At 38.4% G+C, this 12,613-nt stretch overlaps 1 protein-coding gene across 2 annotated transcripts in view; it reads right to left on the reverse strand.

The window, feature by feature from the left end:
* Positions 1 to 868: 868 nt before the first annotated feature.
* The window catches only part of CTNND2 (catenin delta 2), a 538,559-nt gene continuing 526,814 nt past the window's right edge, over positions 869 to 12,613 (reverse strand). For both annotated transcript variants that reach the window (XM_086469516.1, XM_086469517.1), the window contains 3 exons: positions 11,171 to 11,302; positions 4,076 to 4,149; positions 869 to 1,129 (listed from right to left, as the gene is read on the reverse strand). In XM_086469516.1, coding sequence (XP_086325642.1) covers positions 869 to 1,129; positions 4,076 to 4,149; positions 11,171 to 11,302 — 467 coding nt within the window. The remainder of the gene's footprint in view (positions 1,130 to 4,075; positions 4,150 to 11,170; positions 11,303 to 12,613) is intronic.

Here is a 12,613-nt window from a genome sequence, read left to right on the forward strand (position 1 = left end):
ATTTCAAATATCTACATCTAAAATTTTAGGCAGTGAAAAAGCACTTCGTTGACAAGGAGTGTGGAATGATGAATGTTAATTGTCAGAAACTGCTGAATGCCTTTTTTTTTTTTAGTTGCCACAAACAAATTCACATATCAGAACAAACAATACTGCTAAATATTCCTTTTTGGTTTTTTTTTTTTTGAATTTTTTTTGAATTTTTTTTTTTGTTAAAACGCACCGGGGAAAAGAAAACAAAAAACTGGAAATTCATACATCTTCCAAAATTTGAAATTGAAGCAATATTTAGAACCATAGATGAAGAAACACTGTGGCATTGGTGTAATATACACAATGCACTTGGTTTTTTTTTTATCTGTAATGTACATCAAATACTTTACAACAATGCATTAACAAAAGGCAAGAAACATCTTGCTGTACAGAGGAAACCCCAAATGCAACTTGAAGCCTAGATTCACAATGAATGAGGATATTAAACAAAGTGTGAGAAGCTGTTCCCCATAAAGTATGTACGCTGCTCAGTTACTTGTGCTTAACTCTTGACCCACATCCACTGTCATGTTCTCCCTCCTTCCTTCAGCCACATTCAATATACAACACCGAACTTTAGACTCTACAGGCCAACGGTAAAGTTGCCCCACACTGTAAAATATATATATGTATATATATATTTCTTTCTAATTACTCCCAGGTTTAGCTTTCGTATCTTTTAGCCTTCTAAAAAAATCTCTTTAGTTTTTTCCATACTGGTTATCTGGGCCTTCCTATGGAACAGGCTTTAACAAACTAAATTTGCAGGAAAAAAAATGTCTTGTGGTATGCATGCACATGCACAGTTCCTGGAGCTTTTGTATCTGCCCAAGTCTCAAACCCAGGAGTCGGGAGAGGCTGGATAGTGGCTTGTTTCATAGTTAAGTTCACTATAGGGACGAGCAGCTGAATAGAAGTCGACGTAGTTGCCAGTTGACTTTAGTCCCAGGTGCATGTTGTATTCGCTTGCAGGTGGACGATGATGCACTTGGTCCTCAAAGAAGGACTCATCATAGTTTCTTGTTGAATTCTGAAACGGCTGATATGGTTCATAATCTTTTCTGCTGGGCTCCTGTGGAACTGGCTGTGTTGAAACCTGAAAGATAGTAATACCCACAGCCTGTCAGATGCAACTTACTGTGGGCAACAGGATGCAGGATGGAAGAAGTAAATCTCACTTATTTCTATCATGTTGAAATACAAAGCTGTGCATTGACATCTGCTCAAGGTATTGCTTGGTAGTGAATTAATTCCACAGCCCTGCCTTGTCATTATATTTCTTTACATTTATTTATTTGTTATTAAAGATATTTATTATTTAATATTATTGCTGCTAAAGATGCTGGTTTACTTCAAAAGTAGTTCAAGCAGGGTAGTTTACACTTATTTTCCTAGCTATAATCTGTGTATAACTTTCTGACTATTTTGCAGCTATATAATGCAAACATTGGGGGCCAAATCTCAGCCTTGAAGAACTGGAATGGAAGCGATATACACTCCAAAGACACTAAACATTCTGCAGCTGCCTTTGCCACATGTGAGATTTAGGGTGACACCATAGCCTTAAGAACCATTTCTAGTCTTCAGGGCACTGACATGAGAAAATGCAAACTAAGTGCCCTGAAATGTGTTCTTCTGCTACTGTTAAGCAGAACCATCTTCTTACCACCTTCTCAACACTCATGTTGTCAATCTTGTGTTGTTGCTACATTCCAGTAAGCTGCCTTGAAGATGAAATATTAGATAGGCAGAAAAAAAAATCTGAGGCAGTCCTCTAGCCTAAGTTTGCCATAAAGTTTTTTTCAGATAGCCCTAGCGAGTCTCTGTTTTTATAGTTGGGACTTAAAAGCTGAAATTTATAAGCACATGCTAAGTATCTTAGTGGAACACTACCTTTTACTCTATGCCGCCTCTGTAGGTCTGGACAGACTTTGTGACTACAAAATGCTATAGTTTTCCGATCCTCAAGTGGTCATCCCTGGGAATATTAATGCTCAGACACGGGTGTCAGAAGACTTTGCAGATCCTGCTGAGTCTGCAAGAGTTAGTAATGCTCCTTCAAGAGAGGAACAGTTGCACTGCTATGTCCCAAACTCTGTGATACTCCTTCAGAGCATGTCTGTATTGGACTGTAGGCGTAGAGTGCAAAAGGCTGTCTGCGTCCACTGCCTTTAACAATCTAGCACTGCACAAGGGAGCACAACTACTCTAGCTTCTGTTTCTAGTACTGCTATCAAGGTGTGCAGGACCTTCAGCCCCTCATTTCATTTCACATATTCAAACACAGGTGTTCGATTTTGGACACAGGAGAAAAATTCTATAGAAAGCAATCTACTTATATGCCGAACAGAGATGGTCAATTTTTGATTAGAAAATAGGGGACTGAAGTAGTATTTCTGGGTTCTTTCTAACTAAAAACATTTTTTCTGATTTGTCAATCATAAACCTGGTATTTCTTTGAGAAATCAAGTGGGAAAAGGTGGATTTTTTTTTTTTTTGGCTTAAACTCTCACCCCCAAAATCAAATTAGTTGACTCTTGAGTGCAGCTAGAGTGCACCTGCTACAGCACCTCACACCTTAGTTACAGCACCTCATACCTTTATTTTCTCTAAATACTGTATTAATTATAAGGGCTTCATCTCTTTAAATGCAATAAAAGCAGAAATATCTTCATGCACTGAACTGGCTCACACAAAGAATTAATATAGTGCACCACAGGGAATGCTGTCTATTTAAAAAACTATAAAGAGAAATGGGGGCACAGAATATCAGAAACTCTCTTCACCTTAAGTTGGTGGATTAAAATTGAAGTATTAGTTCCTTAAATTGAAATTTCATGTAATCTAGTAAAAATTTTCAGAGAAAAATATTTTCTATCTATTTTACTGAATATTCATTTACCTTTCTTGATACTAGTAATAATTTTTAGTGCTTTCCTTAAATTTTTTTGGCCTCATTTTTCTAGCTGAAAAATACTGTAACTTTTGCATATTACATAGGAAAGTTGTGAAAATATTAAGAAGATGTGGTAATTAAGGATAAAGCAGCATTACACATAATGATGAAACAAAAGTCTATGGCTGCAGAAAAATGTCTGTTTCTTAGGAACTGAGGAAATCCTGTACTGGAAATATCTGCCATATGAATGCCATACATGGCAATCCTGCTACAGCCCTTTCTTCCATGAGTGCATTAGCTTGGCACCCATGCTGCCAATTACACTTTTTAATGCCCACCTCATCCTGATGCACTTATTACTTTCCGGTTTTCAGGAACAGGACATTTTAAAAGAGTCCCACAGCTCCAGAAGGAATGGCTTGGATGTATATATATGGGAAAGTGTCCCTGCTGATGAAATGCCAGTTTTTGTCTTGCCCATGCCCTGATGCATACATTAAAGAACAAACAAACAGCCTTGTTGCAGCCATGCTAAATGGCAAACCCAAGGGCTTTAGCTACATGTAAGTAGACTGCGCATGCCCCTGCAAGAGGAAACAGGGGGTTCTTTCTCCAGGCCTGTTCAATGCCCGAGTATTTGCTAGGATGCCGTGGCATGTGAGCCATGGGGCGTCAGCAGTAGTGTTGAATTTTATGATGGCTGTACTCAAGTAACAAGATGTTGCCAGACCAAATTCACTGACATGGGACATCACGAGATACTAGAGCCAACAGAAGTGCCCACTAATGTCAGCTTGGCTTTTGCAGCCTGTGTCGCACATATCCAGGACTTTAAAGGCATTCAGATCCCAAGCCCCTCTTGATTTCATTATGACTTACAGGATTAAACACCTTAGATAATTTTTGCATATATGCCGTCATAAGATGTTGGATATTTTTTAAACTTGGGCTGAAATTATCCATTAGCATAAAGAACATAACTTGCTTGAAGTCAGTGGAATTGCTAGCATTTGCACAAGCAGGTGACTCAGCTCCTCTAATCTAGTTTTATCAATCTTTGTGATATTTTTCTTCATTTCCATATAAGATGTTACACTGGTCTTTTGCCATTTAGAACAGTAACATCTTAGTCTCTGTACTTACCTGGTTATGTTTGATATCTTCAGCAGGTGCACCATATGAATTCCTGTACAAAGTTGAGATTCCAGTGTTCTGAGCTGGAGAGAGAAAAAACGAAGGAAAAAGCAGGTTTACCAAACATATCTCTTTGTCTTCAAAGTGAATTCTTAAGGCTTCATTAAATATATTATATAATGCCTTGTTTCCCACTCATGAATATCTTTAAAAGCATCTGCAGCCTTCTATTTTCTTTTCCTTGCACTAAACAGTCAGAATCTCTGCTTTGGTGTACATGCATGTACATGGTATATACTTACTAATGGTAACAGGCACTATGCCATGTTCATATCAATTTTCTGCACTTCACATATAACTCAAGAAAATAACTGCATATACAGCTACATTCATTAATATATTTCAGGTTATGTATGGGATTTTATATCACATGTACACTAAACATCTAACAGTTGTAAATATTGAGATTAAGAAACATTTCAGTCCTTTCACTCCAGTTGGATAACATGGATTATTTACCCTACAGTGCTTTTGCTATATCGTGAAATCGTTCACGGAAAAAGTGATTAAATGCAACTGAAAAATGAGTTATGCAAAAAAGGTATATATAGTTATACTGAAGAGGTCTGGCCAAGATAGTCTCAAATCCATTAACCGTTGTCACTTTCTTCTCAGATGTCCTACTACTAAAACGCACGGACAGAACTGAGCTATGAGTTTGAAATCAGAAGTAATTCCAAAGACAGGGATAACATCATACAGTTTTGCAAAAATTTATTTCCCACTTTGCCCCCCAAAAAACACATAAAGTGCTAGGGATTTTCCCTGCAAAGCTGACTTCACTGATCATTCCATCAGTGGAACTGAAACATGTTGCTGATGTGACTTCTCTCAAGTCTCTGTTAAATGGTATAGAACCTGAGGCACCCAGAGTTGCTTTTAATACCTTCACAACTCAAAACCTTTGAGCGCGAGGACTGAGCATCAGAGTTGAAAGCTGTGTATGGGATCCATGCTAGTCACATCACTAAGAAGAACCAGTTACTGAAGAAGTAACCATTCTTTCTTCCTTTGGCAACCTGCTAGCATGGACCCCAGCACGTATAACTGTCTCTGTCTTTCCTCCCGCCACTGCATCCTCTCTGGAGAAAGGAATGGCATGGTCTTCAGTCAAAGCTGACTGTAATTTGCCAGTTCGGATCTTCACATCTGCCCCGGGTTCCATGCTGAGGGTATAATTTTTGTCAGAGTTTGGTGCACTGCTCCATGTTGCTGCTTCACAGATGTCAGACGGTGTTCTTAAAGACCTCCAGTATGTTCTCGAAACAAGATAAAGACAGAGCTTATATGGTGGGGTGATGAGCCCTAACAGTTGAAAATAGAGATTTTTTTCACTTCATAACCAGTAACTAATAGGGGTGAAAAAACTTGTTTCTTGAAGAGTTAGATACAGTTATGGAACTAGTGCATAGTCCTGTGTAGGAAATGGAGAAGAGCTCTGGAGGTCACCAAGGAGTGCAGCAGGATGAAGGCGGGAAGAATATGAACTCTAATAACAGATGCCGGTTGGTCTTTTCCGGTGGTAGGTACTCTTAATTCCACCTGTGTGCTAATAGGTGGTAACAGATAGAAATGACGACTGCTTGAGTAGTTTGTCTTTGGTCACAGATGTTAGTGCTGAAGGATCGATCTGCAGAGGTTCTCTGTTCTGGCTGCATTTTATCATCTAACTTGAGTGATGTGTGAGACTTAACTGTCACTTCAGTGGTTTTTATATTCCAGCTGCATCCTCTGCTTTAGTGCTTGAAAATCTCCCTCCTGATGACAGTCTTTGGTATTAAAGGAGTCCGCACCAGCACTGCTATTTATGGTGCATCTCATGACAGCATGACTCTCAGTAGTACAGCTGCCAGATTCTTCCTTGAAACTGTCTTTTTTTATGCTGTTTTTCTAGAGGTTTTTTGCTTGCCCCACAAAGCACTAGAAGAAGTTGGGTTAAACAAATTCCTCTTCTCAAGATCTAAAGATACTCAGTGTTTCAGGAAGCCATTTGTGAAAATGAAAGTTACATTCAGTGTGTTGGACTCTCATAAACAGAGGAAGAACTTGTAACCATTTTGTTTTCATGTACATAAATGGCAAGATAAGCGGGGTTGAAGTTTCACGCATGCAAGTTTTTAGTCAGGCATGACTGAACATATTCATTCCAGACAGGACAACACTGTTCATGGTTGTTTGATGTCAAGAATGAAAGACTGGTATAAGGTGCAACATCTGAAGGTTTTATGAAGAATCTGATGAAAAATAGCAAACTGGACACATGCTAATTTGTATGTTGTTCCTGCAGGAAATCAGAGAGACTTTAAGGAGGGTCATGACCTTTCCATCTTTTTACAGCTATGTAAGAAGGCATATGGTGCATATGTGCCACTAACAGCCATCACTGTTATAAAACCAGAAATAGTCCAGAGTTGGTGCGTAGCTGTCTGATGCACTACTGTGACATTTGCACTGATGTGCTCAGAATTGTCACATGCCAGATTGAAGACTTACAGTCTCCCAGATCACATATTCTACAATGGAAAATGGATAGTATCAGCTTGTGGAAATAGCTGCAAGGTCTGCGTTGCTGATTTCACTGCAGTGACGTGGATACCAATTCACAAGTTTAAAACGTGAAAAAAGTGTATTCTTCTTTTCTTAATGTAATAAAAATAATGACACATCAAATGCTTGGAAATGAATGCCAAGAATTCAAGAACAAGAAAACTTGGCTTAGTCTAGCTGGGAGGCCGAGATAATTCTGTCTCTGGAGGAAATGTAAGTCAAGCAATGTAGCTGCTAGCAACGCATGCAGCCCCGCTCCAGTACCTGCTTCTGAACACGCAGGCGGCATCCCTGGGAACTCCATTCCCGCTCTGCCATGCTTCAGTGAGCAGTTGACTCTTGCTGTCCAAAAGCAGAGGGCAAATACAAAAGAAAGAAGGGAGAGCATGAGCTAGATGAATGGACAGATATTGTGTGGTTAGTATCTGCTTTTTGCTGTTAATATTGCCTACGTGCCATCACAGTAAAATTATCCAAAAAAAGAGAGGTTAATGAAATAATTTCTTTTTTAAAACATGGTAGGGGAAGGGAAAGGGGTTCAAGGAGTAAGAGATGGGAGATTTTCCAGCAGCCACACTTCCTTACAGAGATGTGAGAACTGTAGCTGCAGATGAAATGATTTGAGGAGTGATGAGTGTGCGTGCATGTGTGTGTGTGTATTTTATGCAGCATCTATACTGAAGAGGTACTTTCTACTAGACAAAATTGGGAAGCTTCTAAAACAAGTACTATGATCAACTTGCAGTACTCTGTGGTTGCATTGCATAAAGAACATTATAGAAAGAAATACCTTCTTTTTTTTCCCCCTGTCCAGTTTTCAAGGTGATATTGGTTAAAAAACCCCAATGATACAGCTCTCCACCGCAGTCTTCTGCAAAGCTGACAACAGCTTTGAAAACTATGTCACTCAGTGGCTTAGGTGACAAAGAGATCCCTGACTGAAGCCATCCCCATATATCTCAGTCACTTGACTAATTGTTTTAACACTCATCTTTCTGTTCTTACAAGTACTTATTCTGAACACTTTACAAATACTCTGAAATAACAAGGCATTAGCCTTTTGCCTTCAGAAACACAGACTGACAGTAAGAAAGGAAAGCTCAGCTGGACAGGTAGTCATCCTCATCTGCTATTGCATAACCTTTTTTTTTCTACTATAAGCAGCAGGACTCCATTTCCTAAAATTTAGTTCATAACAGTAAAGGAAAATGCTTCTGTGCCTCATGAATCTCAGCTAACAGAGATCATTGCTTGTCACTACTATTGCCACATTCCTGCACAGTGAACGATGGAGTAAGGGCATGAGACAAGATTACAGTGTATTACAGTTTCTTAAAGTAATAATAAGTTCAAGTAGCCCGAGCATCTGTAGCTACTATAACAGATGATGGTGGTTGGTTGTGTTCTGAATGTGCAGAGGCTTGCAAGTAACTTTAAACAACAAAAGTACAGATGATTGATTCTTGACAACCAAAAGAAAATAAATTAATCAGAAGGTATTTCTGCCGGTGGAAGTGAAGATACAGGGTGCAGACTGTGATGCACATATTAGTTCAGTGAGGGAACTAACAAAGTAGAAGAAACTTCAGAGTAGGAGTCCCATGATTGTATACAGTAACCTTATCTTCCCTGTTCTGAAGGAAAACACCATAGCATAAATAACGTTATCACATGCACTTACAGCTCCTCGTTTTTTTAAAAGGAATGTAATAGATTTTGTCTTAAAAATATACTTTAGGTGATAAAATTTTATTATTGGTTATTATTTTCTACAGAGAAGAGAAGATGGATAGTAAATAAACAAGGCACCGTAAACCTGTGAAGGGAAGAGGGCAATGAGAACTTCGATATTGTTCCTCTATTTTTTAGCTGTCCTTGTGAAATAAATGTAAGTTATCATCTTCAGCCAAACTGTTTACTTCATAGATTCTCCCATTTTTCCCAGAGGTTTCCTGACAACTAACCACAATGGCAAGAAGCCAACACTTCTACTTCGAAAATCCATCAAAAAAACTTCATTTCAGTCCCAGCCAAGAGGTTATAAAATTTTTGAACTATGAACTGAAAAAGGCTTTGGAGAAGAGCACGGAGACAGTCATGGATAAATGGAGACTACAGCTGTGGCTCTACATTCTGTGTAAATCTGTAAATCAAAGAAAGCTTTGTGTAATACATCAGCTTGGCACAAAATACAAGAGCAGCTCAAAATATGTATATACCAGGTGGAACCTGAAAAAAACATTTACCTAAGTCCCATAGGCTCTGTGGATGTATTAGCTGCAATGCATTGCCTGATGCACAAAATGAAACACTGGCACTGCAATGAACTTGCTTCATGAACTTATGCTAGACCATCCAAGTTAAGACAAAATGTCTCACAATTAAAATCACAAATACTGAGTTAATATTGTTCTTTAATGAATTATTTATTATTTAATGAGCTACACATATGTTACACAAATTTCATGTTGAATGTTGACAAGCCAGACTCCTTCTGTCATTTTCTTTTGTTCTTAAAATGGTGCTTCATTTGAGCTTAGACCAAATAAGCAGAGATTTGGTGATCTGAAAGAGAGAGAAAGTGATTTGTTAATTCCATATTCATTTGTACAACGGTCATGTAAGACTGTGAATTATTATTACACTTTTCATTTTGATTTTGGCTTTGATTTTTCTCACTGAGCTCAGTAGCTGCAAAAATAGTCGATAGCTGAGCATGATGCTGAAAGTTTAATTTTCCTTACTAAAAGCCCACCCAAATGATCAGTAAGAACAAAAATACAAAGACAAAATACAAGCAGATATTAAAGGAAAACACAATGCAAAAAAGCAAAGTGGAGCAAAGGTTGCTGGGGAAGTACAATCCTCACACTCTGAAAATTACTTTGAAACAGTGAAGAAACAAAGTAAACAGGAATGGGAGAAGAAAAGCACTACAGTAAAAGACAAAATGAAAAGGGCTGGGGAAAAAGAAAACATTTTTTTAACATATGGAGAGAGACAAGACTAGCTGCAAGGAAATATAGATTTTCACAAGCAAACACTTTTTTTTTCGTGAACTTTCTGATATAATCAGGTAGTCTAAATTTGCAGATATACCTAGAACAAAATACTAATGTTTCTGCCTTTTCGGCCTGCCGCTCTTACTCCTGAGATTGCCTCTTCATGGATCCTTGACAAAGTGCCGAAAAAACCACAGTCCCATCCTTCACAATCACACAAGTAAGGACCACTGAAGTGTTTTAGAGAACTACCTTGGGCAGGGACTATGAAACACTCAAAATATCACAGACACATAAAATGCAGTACCTTGACTGAATCTCCTGCGATCTCACGTAGTACCCTGCAGATGTCGTTCAGAGCATTCTTCATTTCTGTAGTTTCCAAACGCTCTTGACTGTCATTCCTCCTCTTCAGATTTTCACTTTCATGCTAATTAATGTTCTGTATTGTATTTTCACACAAATTCAAAGGCTGGCCTTTAGAATTTGATTACACAATAGTATAACAGTAGATGCAGTATGAGTAGCATCATATCCTGAATAGGGTCTTGAAAGCTACTATGGATGGCTTGATGCTGAGTCAGCATCCTCCTGGTGTCCCCAGTGAGCTGAAGAACACAAAGACAACCCATTCTGGCATCCTCTGAGCAAGACCTCTACAGAGGACATGGGAGAAGGTAACAGGCATTCAGAAGGTGCAGAGTGACTCCTCACTGTGATTTTTTGCTGGCTCTAAGGTTAGCATTTGGAGAAGAGGACACCATGATGCTTGGTACTACATAAATGTAACAAAATGTTCAAGATAGGTTATATAAGCCTGTGCAGCAGCGATGGAGACCAACATGTCTTTTGCAAGAGAATTAACAAAGAGGTTCAGAACTGGGCAAAGTACTCACAATTTTATAATTACTGAAATACTAACAGGTTAATGAGCTTGCCAGGGGAGAGGGACCTTCAGTGAAATCTGCAATAGATGCCATAACATACACAAGGAAAACTGTTGCATTTAAATCAGGCCAGCTGACAAAGTGACACAGATTGACTTCACAAACAGCTACCAAATTTCCTAGGAATGACTGGTGTGCAAAATTAGCTAACCAGTCCTAGAAAGCCATTCCCTGCAAAAGACAGATGTTAGGGATCTTTGGACATGCTCAACCATGGTCATGCTTGCAGAAACAACGCTAGTTAATTCAAAGTGATCTATCAAGTTCCTTCTGAAATGAAAACAAATGTAAAATTAAAAAGAAATGTAAAATTGGTTTTAAAGCCTTTCTTCTGTGAAGAAACATTGTTGTCACGAATCACTTTCACATAGCATAGTATTCATTAAGATCAAATGTTTCTTCAGTTATATTTCTCAAGGTGGCTAAAACTTTGGAATCAATCAAAGCAGGCTGACTCTTTTCTATCATACAGTAAACCGAGCCAAGCCTACAAAATCAGTGGTCTCTCACAGCTGAATTTTATAGATGCTATGCAAGCATAATCTCACCTGTCATGGTGTCTTTCCTAGAAGTGTGTTCTCCCTTATTTCCATGGTAAGTGGCGTTTGTTCCAGTTGATTCATAGTCTGTTTTTCTTTCTTTTAGGCTGATCATTTCCCGAGGTGAGGCTGGGGCACTTGCTAGATCACAAAAACGGATTTATTTTTTTCTTGACACATATGACTGAATGCAGTGTTTAGAGTAAACATTTTAGTAAAGTTTACATTTGTAAGCTACTAACACTAATCTGTTTGAAGAAACACTACCACACTATGGAGGAAAAGAAAAGGTGCTGTTATTTCAAGCACAGAACAAATGTATTCATGGGACAATCAACTCCAAACATAATTTTCCTTCTGAATGTTTTACTTTTTTCACTTACAGCCAATGTCTAAGTGGATCTTTACGAAAAAAAAGTACAAGAATACATTCTTTTTCCCCTTTAGCTTTTCAATTTCTTTAACTTGTCAAAGCTTTCTGGTATAGGCACTTCCATGCTGTTTCTCGAAATGGTTTATTTATTTCTTTTGAAAAGACCGTTAACTTTCAACTGTGTGGAAAACCCCCTTCTAAAATGGTTTCTTCCCTGCTCTGTTGAAAACAAACAAAACAAATTAAATGATTCTAACGGAGATGGGAAGAAAAGAAAGATGTTTTCCATAGAAAACATATAGCATGGAATGCCTAATACTTAAAGGTGACTCAAATAATTTCTCTGTCTTTAAGTACTATGTATGAACAACTGCCATTAAAACAACAACTGCTACTTTAAGGTGTTATTAACACTAAATCCTTCATCACCTATACTCATGGCATGGCTACAAGGAGGGAAGTATGAGGTGACTAGGAAGAGAATTTGGTTTGTGTTTGATTCTCACACACTGGTGAATGTGAAGGTGATCACTGGCACTGATCATGAAGACTTAGAGCTTGTGATGCTTAGGAAAAGAAGAAAAGCAGAGGAAAAAATAATGACTTTCAAGTAAACCGACTTCAATATATTTAGGTGTGGTAGATACAACGCACTTTCCCTGTTGTGGAGGGTAGGGGAGGGAGTACAAGGTTGAGTGGCAGAACACCCCAGAGCCTTGTGAAGGCACAGTGGTACAAAAGTAACTACAGTGTGGTGCTTACTTCCACACCCTTCCCTGCCTCCACCCAGATATTTGATACGTCAAAAGAACCTTAGAAGCAGTAATAGTGTTCTTGCTTCAAAAGAAAGAAGACAAGCTCATTCATGAGTTATACCTTTCAGCATCTCTAAACTATGTTACATTTTTTAGTTAAGGAGTAGGAAACCACTTGTACTTACTAAGGAGCAGGGAAGCACAAGTGATGTTGAATTCTGCTTAGATCGGTTCTGATGGCCCTGGACTCTGAATTTACAGAGCAGTGTGGGACAGATGGTTTTTCTTATGAAGCCATGAGAATTGGGGATTGCTTTTACATTG

Source organism: Leptosomus discolor, chromosome 8 (genome assembly GCF_034619465.1).
Source record: "Leptosomus discolor isolate bLepDis1 chromosome 8, bLepDis1.hap2, whole genome shotgun sequence".
Lineage (NCBI taxonomy): Eukaryota > Metazoa > Chordata > Aves > Leptosomiformes > Leptosomidae > Leptosomus > Leptosomus discolor.